This window comes from Emydura macquarii, unplaced genomic scaffold (assembly GCF_026122565.2).
Source record: "Emydura macquarii macquarii isolate MOO-44397 ecotype Brisbane River unplaced genomic scaffold, CSIRO-AGI_Emac_v2 contig_2531, whole genome shotgun sequence".
NCBI classification, from domain to species: Eukaryota; Metazoa; Chordata; order Testudines; family Chelidae; genus Emydura; species Emydura macquarii.
The window spans coordinates 9,791,072-9,803,997 of record NW_027132668.1 but is presented as its reverse complement, the minus strand read 5'-3'; the positions used below and the strand labels follow the sequence as shown (position 1 = coordinate 9,803,997).

The following is a 12,926-nucleotide window of genomic DNA, read 5'->3' as shown; positions in this document are numbered from 1 at the left end:
TAAGTAAATCTGCATGTGATAGTTGTCATGACAACACTGGATCACTGCTGGCACATCTTTAAAGCAAACAAAAAAAGAGACCCTTTTGTAAGGATTTTCTTTTTTGGAAGCACAAAATGGATGGATGGAAAGAGTGTAAAAATATATATGGAAAGACTGAAAGTAATATCTTTTTCATAGATTTAAATTGTTTGGTTTTGGATTGATGGTAAAATGAGTAATTCTGTATGGAATTCTTGTATTGTAGCTTAGAGATCCTGTGGATAGTAATGATCAACATGGATGCGTGTTAAGGCTCAGTCAAGCCATGGGGAATTTGACTGTTGTTCAGAAGGGAGAACGAGATCTTATTTCAGATGGAGAAAAAGGTAAGTGAAGTCTTCAGCTGTATGATTATTTGGGGGGTTTCTAGGGTTGGTTTGGGTTTTTTTTGTTTTTTTTAAATTGTGGTCCATCTGTAGCGGATTCATTTGATTCAAGGATTGACTGATACATTTTTCACAGCATTTTAGATGCCTTTTGAAACTTGATGCTTAAAAAAGGGGGTGTGATTTTTAGAGGCTTTGATGTGCAAGTCCTTTAACTTCTCTGTTCCTGTCTTTAAAACGGGCATAATACTTATCTATATCACATGGGTGTTGAGAAGCTTAGTTTTTCATGAAGTGCTTTAAAATCCTAAGATGAAAAGAGTGCAGTCTAGTTCGATGTATTATTAACAAACTAGCTCCAGATGTATTTACTCAAGGGCAACTTAGTTGTTTCACCACATATTGATGTGACTGAGGAATGAAGATGTGTTGGATGGCTCCAGTCAAATGAAACAGAGTCCCATTCAATTACATCACATAATGGCAGTCAGCAAAAAAGTGACAGCTTTTAAAGTGTTTATATACAAATGATAGAAGTCTAAATACTAAGATCAGTGAACTTGAGTGCCTTGTATTAAATAAAGATATTGATATAATAGGCATCACAGAAACTTGGCGAAATGAGGATAATCAATAGGACAAAGTAATACCAGGTACATTACATATCGGAAGGACAGAATAGATCTTACTGGTGGAGAAGTGGCACTATATGTGGAAGAAAGCGAAGAGTTGAATGAAGTAAAAATCTTACATGAACCAAACTGTACCATAGAATCTCTATGGGTAGTAATTTCATGTTTGAATAATAAAAATATAGGCATAGAGATATACTACTGACCACCCGACCAGGATGGTGATAGTGACTATGGAATGCTCCAGGAGATTAGAGAGGCTATAAAAATAAGAAACTCAATAATAATGGTTGATTTCAACTATCCCCATATTGACTGGGTACATATCACCTCAGGACGGGATTTAGAGAGAGTTTTTTGACACCTTAAATGACTGCTTCTTGGAGCAGCTAGTCCTGGAACCCACAAGAGGAGAGGCAATTCTTGATTTAGTCCTAAGTGGAGCACAGGATCTGGTCCAAGAGGTGAATATAGCTGAAGCGCTTGGTAATAGTGACCGTAACATAATAAAATTTAACATCCCTGTGCGGCGGAGAGGGACACCAAAGCAGCCCACCACGGTAGCATTAAATTTCAGAATGGGGAACTACACAAAAAGGAGTAAGTTAGTTAAACAGAAATTAAGAAGTACACAGCCAAAAGTGAAATCCCTGCAACTGCATGGAAACTTTTTAAATATACCATAATAGAGGCTCAATTTAAATGTATACCCCAAATTAAAAAACATAGTAAGAGAGTGCTACCGTGGCTAAACAAAAAATTAAAAGAAGCAGTTAGAGGCAAAAAAGCCTCCTTTAACAAGTGGAAGTTAAATCCTATTGAGGAAAAAAGGAGCATAAACTCTGGCAAGTGAAGTGTAAAAATATAATTAGGAAGGCCAAAAAAGAATTTGTAAGAACAGTTAGCCGAAGACTTTTTAACAGCAAAAAAAATTTTTTAAGTACATCAGAAGCAGGAAGCCTGTTAAACAACCAGTGAGGCCACTGGATGATCAAGATGCTAAAGGAGCTCTCAAGGAAGATAAGGCTATTGCAGAGAATTCCCATAACCTACCATTTAAATTAGCATCTGTACAAAATGACTGGAGAATAGCTAATGTGATTTCAATTTTTAAAAAGGGCTCCAGAGGCAATCCCAGCAAGTACAGGCCAGCAAGCCTAACTTCAGAACCAGACAAATTGGTTGAAAATACACTAAAGAACAGAATTATCAGACACATAGATTAATATGATTTGCTGAGGGAAGAGTCAACATGATTTTTGTAAAGGGAAATCATGTCTCACCAATCTACTAGAATTCTTTGAGGAGGTCAGCAAGCATGTGGACAAAGATGATAGTGGCTATAGTATACTTAAGATTTTTAGAAAGCCTTTGACAAGGTCCCTTGCCAAAGACTCTTAAGCAAAGTAAGCTGTCATGGGATAAGAGGGAAAGTCCTCTCCTGGATCGGTAACTGGTTAAAAGACAGGAGACAAAGGATAGGAATAAACGTCATTTTTCAGAATGAAGAGAGGTAAATTGTGGTGTCCCCCAGGGGTCTGTAGTAGGACCAATATTGTTCAACATATTCATAAATGATCTGGAAAAAGGGATAAACAAGGAAGTGGCAAAATTTGCAGATGATACAAAACTACTCAAGATAGTTAAGTCCAAAACGGACTGCAAAGAGTTGCAAAGAGATCTCACAAAACTGAGTGACTGGGCAACAAAATGGCAGATGAAATTCAGTGTTGATAAATGCAAAGTAATGCACTCTGGAAAACATAATCCCAACTATACATATAAAATGATGGGAGTCTAAATTAGCTGTTACCACTCAAGAGAGAGATCTTGGAGTCATTGTGGATAGTTCCCTGAAAACATCCACTCAGTGTAAAGCAGTAGTCAGAAATGCTAACAGAATGTTAGGAATCACTGGGAAAGGGATAGATAATAAGACAGAAAGTATCATATTGCCTCTGTATAAATGTGTGGTACACCCATATCTTGAATATTGCATGCATATCTGGTTGCTCCATCTCAAAAAAGATCTATTGGAATTGGAAAAGGTACAGGAAAGGGCAACAAAAATGATCAGGGATATGGAACAGCTTCCATATGAGGAGAGATTAATAAGACTGGTACTTTTCAGCTTGGAAAAGAGATGACTAAGGGGGAATATGATAGATAAATAAAATCATGACTGGTGTGGAAAAAGTAAATAAGGAAGTGTTATTTACTCTTTCTCATAACAAGAACTAGGGGTCACCAAATGAAATTTAGTAGGCAGCAGTTTTAAAACAAACAAATGGAAGTATTTCTTCATGCAACACACAGTCAGTTTGTGGAACTCCTTGCCAGAGGATGTTGTGAAGGCCAACACTATAATGGGGTTCTAAAAAGAACTAGGTAAGTTCATGGAAGATAGGTCCATTAGTGGCTATTAACCAAGATGGGCAGGGATGCAAAACCATGCTCTGAAGTGTCCCTAGTGTCTGTTGCCAGAAGCTGGCAATGGACGACAGGGGATGGGTCATTTTGATAATTATCTGTTCTGTTAATTCCCTCTGAAGCACCTGGCATTGGTCACTGTGAGAAGACAGGATACTGGGCTAGATGGACCATTGGTCTGACCTAGTATGGCTGTTCTTAAGAGTTGTTTATTTGATGCTACGGTTTTTCTAGTAATTAGTAGAAAATTAGTTCACACAATGTTGTAATGCCCATGTGACTGTGTGACCTTGTTTTATATAAGAAACGAGCTAGCTGAGGTCTAATATGAGCTGGTATGAATACCAATCTCAAAAAAGTGGATATGCCACATTAACAGTTATTTTAACAGTTATTTTATATATATGCTGTCAGAAGTCAAAATATCCTGACCTCCAGTGTATGGCTATCCCATGGGTGCACTGTCAACAGTGTTGTAGAGCAATGTAGGATATTTTCAATATTTGTTTTTCTTCACTGCTTCCTTATTACATACAGGTGTTTTCCTGGAAGGTGGAAAGTGTGGGAATATCTCTCTGTTCTCCTTTTGAAAATTCCCCACTGCTTGGATAAGTGCATCCTCAGAATCTTCTAGAAGATGAGGCCATTCAGCCCCCACCCTCTCTCCTCTCACAGGATTCAGAGGCCATAAAAGAGGGAATGCTCCAATTGTTCTCCAGTAACTTTTGACCATCAGGTGTGCAATGAGATCAGAGCATGCCCGGTGTCTTTGAAGTTTCTTCATTGGTCCCCCTGTCTTTCTCTGACTCTATTGAGTGCTGTTTTTTCATGGTTGTGTTAGCCAGCCATTCTGTTTTTCATTTTAAAAAACAACTTCAGGTGCCAAGCTGTTACAGATGTTGTCTGAGGCCCAAATGTGTTAAGCTGCTTTCCTCACTCGTTATGTTGGTCCTATCAGAACATATATTCAGTATTTTCCCTGTCTTGGATCCTTTGACATCTCAGGCAGCATTGTTGACATAGCTAAGAAAGCAGTCTTCAGGTCCTAAACTTAATACAGGGTTATGATGTCTGTTACAAATGTCCATGTTTGGTGTCCGTGGTGCCGGGGAAGAGGTTATAACCAAGACAAGTATTCAGTTTGCAAAGTTTTGGAGGTACACCTCAAACTCATTGACAGAGAGGTTCTTTGGGCTCAGACAGCTGAGTCTGGCATTTCTTGTTTGGCAGTGGCAATGTTAAGAGGCATCTTGATGCTAAAGAAGTGCTTCTCAGAATTGTACTGAGAGGGGGGGGGCAATGCTGGCTGGCTGCTTTTGTGCTGCAGCTAAGGTTAATCTCCATGCTGTGTCTTTCCAAGATCTTTAGTCTTTTTATTTCTGCTTCATCTGTCACTGTGGCCTCCTGGTCTGATCTCATTTTTTATCAGATGAGACACACACGAGATGATTCCAGTTTGGGGAAAAATCCAAATCACTGGATTAGGACTGGATTATGGATACAATTCCATGTTCTGAAAGATCTTTGTACTCCTGCTGCCTACTTTTGATCCCTTACCTTTCTTCTTCCAGACATCTACTGCTTCAATTTATGCATTTAGCACACTAGTCTTTGTTGTTGTTTTTTTTTTAAATACTGCAGTTTCTAGACCTCACCCTTCATCTTACTTACCTCTTACACATCTAATAAAAAAAATCTAGAAACTAAAACTATATCTGAATATGCTACAGAAAAGGTAAAACTTGGAAGATAAAGCTTTCAGGATGCTTTGCGCTCAGTTGGTGCACAGGAAAGCTTTCTGAGAACACGGATGTCTGTAGCAGTGAAAATTAGATTGATGAGCATTATTTTTTTTATCTATTGATTACTTTGGCTAATTGCATATTTCTGTTCAGATGATTGTAAGGCAAGTACAGTCCTCACAAGTAGCCTTTTATTTATTTATTTATTTTGGTATCCGAATCTGAGTGACAGACTAAAGAAACTCAATCTATTTAGCTTTACTTGGAGAAGGTTACAAGATGACTTGATCACAGTCTAGAAGTACCTATATCGAAAGATTTTTGATTGTAGGCAGCCCTTTACTGTAACAGAAAAAAAAAGCATAATGAGGTCCAATGACTGGAAACTGAAGATAGACAAATTCAGAATAATATAAGACATGTGTTTTTAATAGTAAAGGTAATTAGCAGGGGAACAGTTTACCCAGGTATTTGATGGATTCTCAGTCACTTGCAGTCTTTAAATCAAGACTGGATATCTTTGTAAAATATAGACTATAGCTCAAGCAGAATATATGGGCTTGATGCAGAAGCCATTTGGTGCACATCTATGGCTTGTTAGGCAGGAGGTCAGACTAGATGATCATACTGGCCCCTTTTGGCCTGTGAATCTGAGACTTGTTTATTCACATACATAGTCCTCTGAGAAACCAGTAAAAATTCTCTGCTGTTTTTCTGGAGACTGAGAGTTGTAGTAATGGTTTTTAAAAGTCTCAGCGTCAGGTATGCACTGCCAACTGCCCAGTAAACATAATCAGGAAGGCTTTTAATTAAGTTTTATATACTTTTTTCTCTTTTCTTTTGCAATTCTACATTATAGCCTGGTCTACAGTTGTTGACTTCCTTCTCTACAAAGATGTGCCCCAACATTCTGTTGGTAGGTGATATCAGTACCATCACTGGTCAGGGCAGGCGTGAGTACTCAGCATATGGGGAAAAGGTAAGTCAGCTTTTATTCAGTATAGCACAGCTCTCTAAGGTTTTCTTTTTATTATTCTTTGGAGAACTGGGCAATAATAAAGTGTGGTTATACCGGTTTTTGTTCCTAATAAGTTTAAAATTTAGTTAGGTCCTTGAAGTGTTTATATTTTGCCTTTTAAAATTGTTGTATGTTTTCCCCCAGCCCCATATCAGTTACTGGCTTCTCTCTACTCCAAGTATACCTTGAAAAGACACTCAGGCAATGGCTACACTACAGCCATATGGAGCTTACATGGCTGCTTTCTAGTGTAGCTGCTTTAAGCTGACAGGAGAGAGCTCTGCCTTCAGCATATTTACTCCAGCCCCCGTGAGCAGCAGTCACTATGTCGGTGGGAGAAGCTCTCTCGCTGACATAGCGCTGTCAACACCAGTGCTTAAATTGGCATAAGTCACGTTGGTCAAGGGGGTGGCTAATTCACACCTCTGAGTGACATAACATATGTTGACTTAAGCTGTAGGGTAGCCATAGCCAGAGTCTCTGACAAGTAGCCAGCTAGCTTCTTCCCCAAGCCTCCATCTGCCAGGAGGTAGCAGCAGCATGCTGCCCTCACCAGTTCTTCTCCTCTGGCCTGGAGAGGTGTATGAGAAAGTAGGAAAGGATCAGGTGAGAGGAGTATCTTGCTATTCAATAGTGGTCAAAAAGCCAGCTCCTGGCAGAAGTGCCAGCTCAGTGCCACTCAGGCTTCAAATTAAAGATCCCACCTCCTCCCCCTACTTCCTATATGGCTGGATAAATGGCTATTCAGCAGTGGCGTACGAAAGGTGGGAGTGGAGGGGGGTGTCCAGGCCCCCGGGGCACTGGCCTGTGGGGGGTGCTGGGCTGGCCCTTCACCATGTGCAGGAGGCAGGGGACACAGGAGACGGAGGGATGCCCCTCAGCGTCTCCTCCCCACCCCCCCCCGCGTGTCATGAAGGGCCGACCTGGTGCCCGCCCGGGGAGGTGAGGCTGTCCCATCCAAGCAGGCACCAGGTTGCGGGGCTGGAGTGGTGGGGAAGTGGGGGGACGGGCGCGTGCCAGGCTGGCCCTTCATGACAAGCGGGGTGGGGGGCGTGCAGGAAGCTCTGAGGGGCGCAGAGCCTCCTCCACACCCTGCCCGTTATGAAGGGCCGGCCCTGCGACACACAAACACCTCCCCCTGGCCTGGGGGTGAGGCCGCCCCATCCAAGCCGGCGCAGGGCTGCAGCGGGAGAGGCAGGCACCGTGCAGTGGGTAAGTGTCGGGAGGCGGAGCCAAGCCTGTATTTGTGCCCTTCCCCCAAGCCTCACACCCCGCCCTCCACCCCCACAGGTACAGACCTCCCATCCCCGGAGCAGCTGGGGGGTAGCGCCGGGACCCCTCCTGCCCTGTGCGGGGAGGGGCGCAGGCATGAGGCCTTGGGGGGAGGGGGAAGAAGGCGCAAATGTAGGCTTGGCCGTTGCTATACGCCACTGCTATTCGACAGCTTGTCAGAATCCCTTTCTTGCTTAGCTGCTTTTGCAATGTCCACCCAGCCAATAGACTCTTCTGCTCTCTGAATCAGAGAACAGGGTGTTTGTCCCCCTCTGCATCCCCAAGCTGGACCTGATTGAGATAATGCAGTTCCAGTGCACTGGTTCCATATGCACTCCATTGAGCACAGTCTATATTCTCCCTGTCACTATTCTACACCTCCTGCCATCAGAGCAGCTCTTCAGTCCCTACCTACATCAAAGAAATAGAGAAGACTGGAAAATTAAAATGAAATCTGACTGTTTTTTAACTTTCAAATGATTGGTGTTTTACTCTCAAGGACCTAGCTAAATGTTAAGTGTGATTAAGGAATATAACAGTATAAACACCCTTTAAATAAAAGCCATCTTACCTTTCCCACATCACTAGAGTGATGACTTCAGTCCCAGTCATTAGCATTTATATCGCTGTTCTTTTGCGTGCTGGGGCATGTCAACAGGATTCCTTTGTGGACCAACCTGCAAAAGAGAAAAGGTTAAAATGTTACTCATTAGTATGAATAGTTGCAGGTCAAATAAATGTATTGATCGGGGATTTCATTCAAATTGAAATAACTTTCTTAAAGCTGAATCTTCCATTTAATGAACTAAAATAGTCCTTGATAGCTACACGAAACGGCCACGAAGTGTTTTGTGTAGGAAATAAAAATCTTTAATCATTTAGTTAAACCATCTAGCTACTATGGAACAAATAAGAAAATGGATGTCTGAGAGAAACATGGAAGAAATTTAATTCTGTTGGGACCAGGCAGCATGTCTGAAACTGCACTTACAGCACCTTTCATCTGAGGATCTCTGAGTACCTTAAGAAGGTGGGTAAGCAGCATTATCCCCACTTTGTAGATGGGGAAACAAGCACAGAGAAAATTAAGCGACTTGTCTGAGTCATTACAGTCAAGAATTAGACAGGCATAGTCACTAATAGAACTCTGCTCTTCTGAATTAGTGTCTTAGTCTACAGCCTCACTATACATATTTCACTTATATCTTTACACTAGTCATTATCTGCCATATCTCACATTTTGAAAATTTTATTTATTCATATTTTTAAAACTATGACCACGAATATACAAAATTAGTCTAATCATTCTGATTAACTCCTTCAGCTCAAAACATTTTGTCAATGGTAGCTAGGCATGAGGGTCCCTATCCAATGGACTCTTAATATCTGAGCCCCTGACCATTTTTAATGTGTTTTATCTGCGAGGTAGGGAAATGCTATTATGCCCTTTTTATAGATGGGGAACTGAAGCACAAGAGAGACTAAGTGACTTGCCTAAGGTCACGGAGGAAGTCTGTGGTAGAGCCAGGAAATGAACTCAGGTCCACTTGACCAGTGGTTTTCAACCTTTTTTTCATTTGTGGACCCCCTACAAATTTTTGAATGGAACTGTGGACCCCTTTGGAAATCTTAGAAGTAGTCTACAGACCCTCAGGGGTCTGCGGGCCACAGGTTAAAAACCACTGTTCTGTGGTAACAACCACCTTTTGCAAATCCCTTAGACATAGTCTGCAGACGCAAGGTTGAAAACCACTGCAATAGACGAGTTGAACCACTGATCATCTTTCCTTGAAATCTTCTCATGTCATAGATTCATAGAGTTTAAGGCCAGAAAGGGACCATTAGATCACCTAATCTGAACGCTTGTATAACACAGGCCATTAAATTTCACCCAGTTTCCCCTATATTGAGCTCAGTAACTTGTGTGTTACTAAAGCATATTGTCCAAAGGTGTCTAGTCTTTGTGAAGACATCAAGAGATGTATTGTCCACCACGTCCCTTGTAGTTTGTTGCAGTGGTGATATGATAGAATTCAGTGATAGAAATGATAGAATAGAATATAATAGAATTCAATGATAGAATTTTGTACCTGACTTCTAATTTGAATTTGTCTGGCTTCAGCGTCCAGCGTTTTAATACCTGGTGTTTTCTCTCTCTGAAGGTACTTACATGCTGTAATGAAGTCACCTCCTAATCTTCTTTTTGATAAAATAAGAAGATTGAGTTCTTTAAGTCCCGAACTGTGAGGCATTTCTGTAGGAAAGTAAAGAGTTAAAAGCTGGACAAGTGGCCAGGCCTAAATTACAGGAAACAGGGTCAAGGCAAGGGCAAATTTTGTTTCTGTTAATTCGTGTGAATTTTAGTTAGCGTCTGTTATCTGTCTCCTCCTCCTCCCTTACTGGCCATCTTGTAGGGGATAAGTTGGTCGCTATTTCTGTGCAAAGCCTTTTGGTGGGGAAAAAAGTATTATCTTCCTTCTCCCCCTGGCATACCTTTACTTCAAAGAATGTTAGTGTAAAATTTATAGGTTTTAAGGTGATGTGCCTGACCTCTGTATGGTAATCCTGTAAACAACAAACAAGGGTGGGTATAATTATATTAATTATGTAGTTGTTAATATTCATTGTATAGGTGTCAATGTAACCAACTAAGGGTCTGTGGGGAGTTGCTGAAAATATATACATTTACATACTGTTATGGATAAAAGAATTGTAAAGTAACCCCCTCGTTGTTCACTCGCGGCATCGAGGTGGAGCGAGCAGGCAATAAAGGGTTCCGTCTTCCCAATCCACCCCGGGACAACCTGTTTGATTATTTCTAACATCTGGCATCATGAACAGGATCCCAGGATAAAGAAGTGCCTGATCACCACTCCTCGCCATGGGTATGTTGGATGGGCCCTTTAAAGTAACCACAGTTAGGGAATATATTAAGTTGGTAGGGAAGTTTGGGGGGCTGGATGGGGTGCCTCCCGGGGGATGTCAGGACTGGCCCAGCCATCCAGGGGTGGGTGGAAGCCTTCCTCACGTCCAGGTCTTCCCAGGGTAAGGAAAAAGCTATTTTGGTACCAGCTCTCTGGGAGAGTTTGTCTGGATTATGGGAAGTTACAAGTCTTAAAAGCCTGGTTGAAACCTTGCAACAAATCACAGAGGATCAGCGCACAATTAATCATCATAGTGTACGTGCGGTTAGAATGGCTGAGAGCCACATGGAAAAGTTTAACCGCCTTAAGTCAGAGAACCAGTCCCTGAAGGGTCAAGAGGACACCTTAAAGCAAACTTCTGTTACCCCGTCCCCTTTTTATTCTTCCCTTCCATCTAGTCCCTGTGCCCCCCGCATCCTATAAAGATAAACTTAGTCACAATAACCCTGTTTGTCCTATCGTGACTGTTCCCAATGCCCTCCCTAACGCAGATCTTCTCCGCTGGTCTGGTATCCAAATTTCCACTTGTCCCCAATCGGACGGAGAAGAGGGTCCTGCCGTCCGTCAAAATGGGAACAGCCAATCTCACCTGGAGGAGCTAGTAAATCAGCAAAGAATGTTAGCAGAAAAATCCTGGAGTACAGCCTTGGGATGGCTGGAAAGGATTGCTGACACCCCCAGTTTCACTTTCTTCTCATTCCCCCCCAGACCCCGCTTGCACTTTTGTTTTTCTGAAATTTTAATGGAGGGAATTTTTAATATACTTGAAAAGTAAAAAGTTTTTAACAAGGCACAGACTAAAGTAGCTGTGTTGCAAAGATTGTACTTGGTGGCTCAGGTTATACAAGCACAATATGCCACCTTAAAAAATGCAGCTCAGTAAAAGCAGTGGCTAATAAATACAGTAAAAAAAAAAAAAAAAAGGTTTTAAATCACAGAACTATGTTGCCAGTGAAGTGTTCAAGCTATGGCAGCAAAGAATGATATAATAAAGCTAAAATAAGTTTAATTGAATGCAAAAGTAAGTAATTTAAGGAAAGGAGAGGAGTTAAAGGTAGCTTTTGTAAGAATTAATACTACAAAGGTTGAGGACAATTGAACAGTTAGAAGTTGTGGAATTGTTGAAGGGTGATGATTGTGGAAATGGTATAAGAGTAATAGTGTTAAAATATTTTGGTTTAATAATATTCAGTAAAGTAAATATATGTATAATTTGGTACAGTCACATTGCGTGCAAACCTAATACTACCATGTTTTTGTCCCCAGGAGCCTTTACAGCTATTCTGAAGGAAAATGGGCCCTTTTCCTGAAGGAATCATCTGTAAACAATTAATTGTAAATAACTGCTGTGGGCAGCAGGCAAAAGAAGAATCTTATTGAAATAATTTAATTACTAAACAATTAGTCAAATTTACAAAAAGAAATAAGGGGTTTCCATTAAAATTTGACTGTTTCTAAATGTACAAAATAAAAATACAAGTGTATAAAAATTATAGTATAAAAAATACTAAGCAAACATAAATAGCTAGTATTGCTTAACTTTGTTATTGAGTGTTTAATTTTTTTAAAATACCTCAATAACAAAAGAATGTAATTTTGGCAGGGGCTTCTCAAAGTGCTATGCTAATACCGGCATGGTTCAAGGAGGCTTCCTCGAGCCACCATGTCCATGGTACCTGGGCAATGAGTCCCCATTTAACTATTAACATTGTGGGGAGCATTACCAGCAAATCGAGGGAAGTAATTATTCTTCTCTATTTGGCATTGGTGAGGCCGCATTTGGAGTATTGTGTCCAGTTTTGGGCCCCCCACCACAAAAAGTGTGTTAATAGGTTAGGGAGAATCCAGCGAAAGGCAACAAAAATTATTAAGGGGCTAAAGCACAAGACTTATAAGGAAAGGCTGAGGAAACTAAATTTGTTTAGTATGCAAAAAAAAAAAAAAAAGGGAGGGGGGATTTAATAGCAGCCTTTAACGACCTAAAACGGGGTTCCAGGTAAAATGGAGCTAGGCTGTTCTTAATAGTAGTAAATAACAAAACTAGAAGCAATAGTGTCAAGTTAAAGTAGAGGAAGTCTAAGTTAAATATTAAGAAAAAGTTTTTCACTAGGAGGGTGGTGAAGCACTGGAATGGGTTACCTAGCTGGGATAATTTTAGCTGAGGCTAGTCCTGCTTTAAGCAGGAGGTTAAACTAAATAACCTCCTAAGGTCCCTTCCAACTCTAATATTCTATGATTTTATGATCCTCCGGGCTGTACAATTAATATGGCTAATGGTCAGCTGTGGTTACACAGCCCGGGAACGGTCCCTGGGTAATTGACCACTCGCAATATGAACCTGGGAAGGTGGGGGGAGGGAACAAGTAACAAATTTTTGCTCAGACCTCTATGATTGGAACGTGGGTGGTACCGTGCTGCTGTGCGTAACCTGTGAACCCCAATACTCCAAAGGCTTTCGGACGTTTATTGTAAATACCGCATTCCGTACCAAGCATGGTGTCTGTACATCCAGAGTTTCTACCCCCAATTCTGCTGCAAGC

General features: G+C 41.1%; 1 protein-coding gene across 4 annotated transcripts in view; it reads left to right on the top strand.

Annotated features, from left to right (window-relative positions):
• Positions 1–12,926, top strand: part of NAXD (NAD(P)HX dehydratase) — a 75,376-nt gene that overhangs the window by 42,624 nt on the left and 19,826 nt on the right. For all 4 annotated transcript variants that reach the window (XM_067563697.1, XM_067563698.1, XM_067563696.1 and 1 more), the window contains one exon: positions 248–368. In XM_067563697.1, the coding sequence (XP_067419798.1) occupies positions 248–368 (121 nt within the window). The remainder of the gene's footprint in view (positions 1–247; positions 369–12,926) is intronic.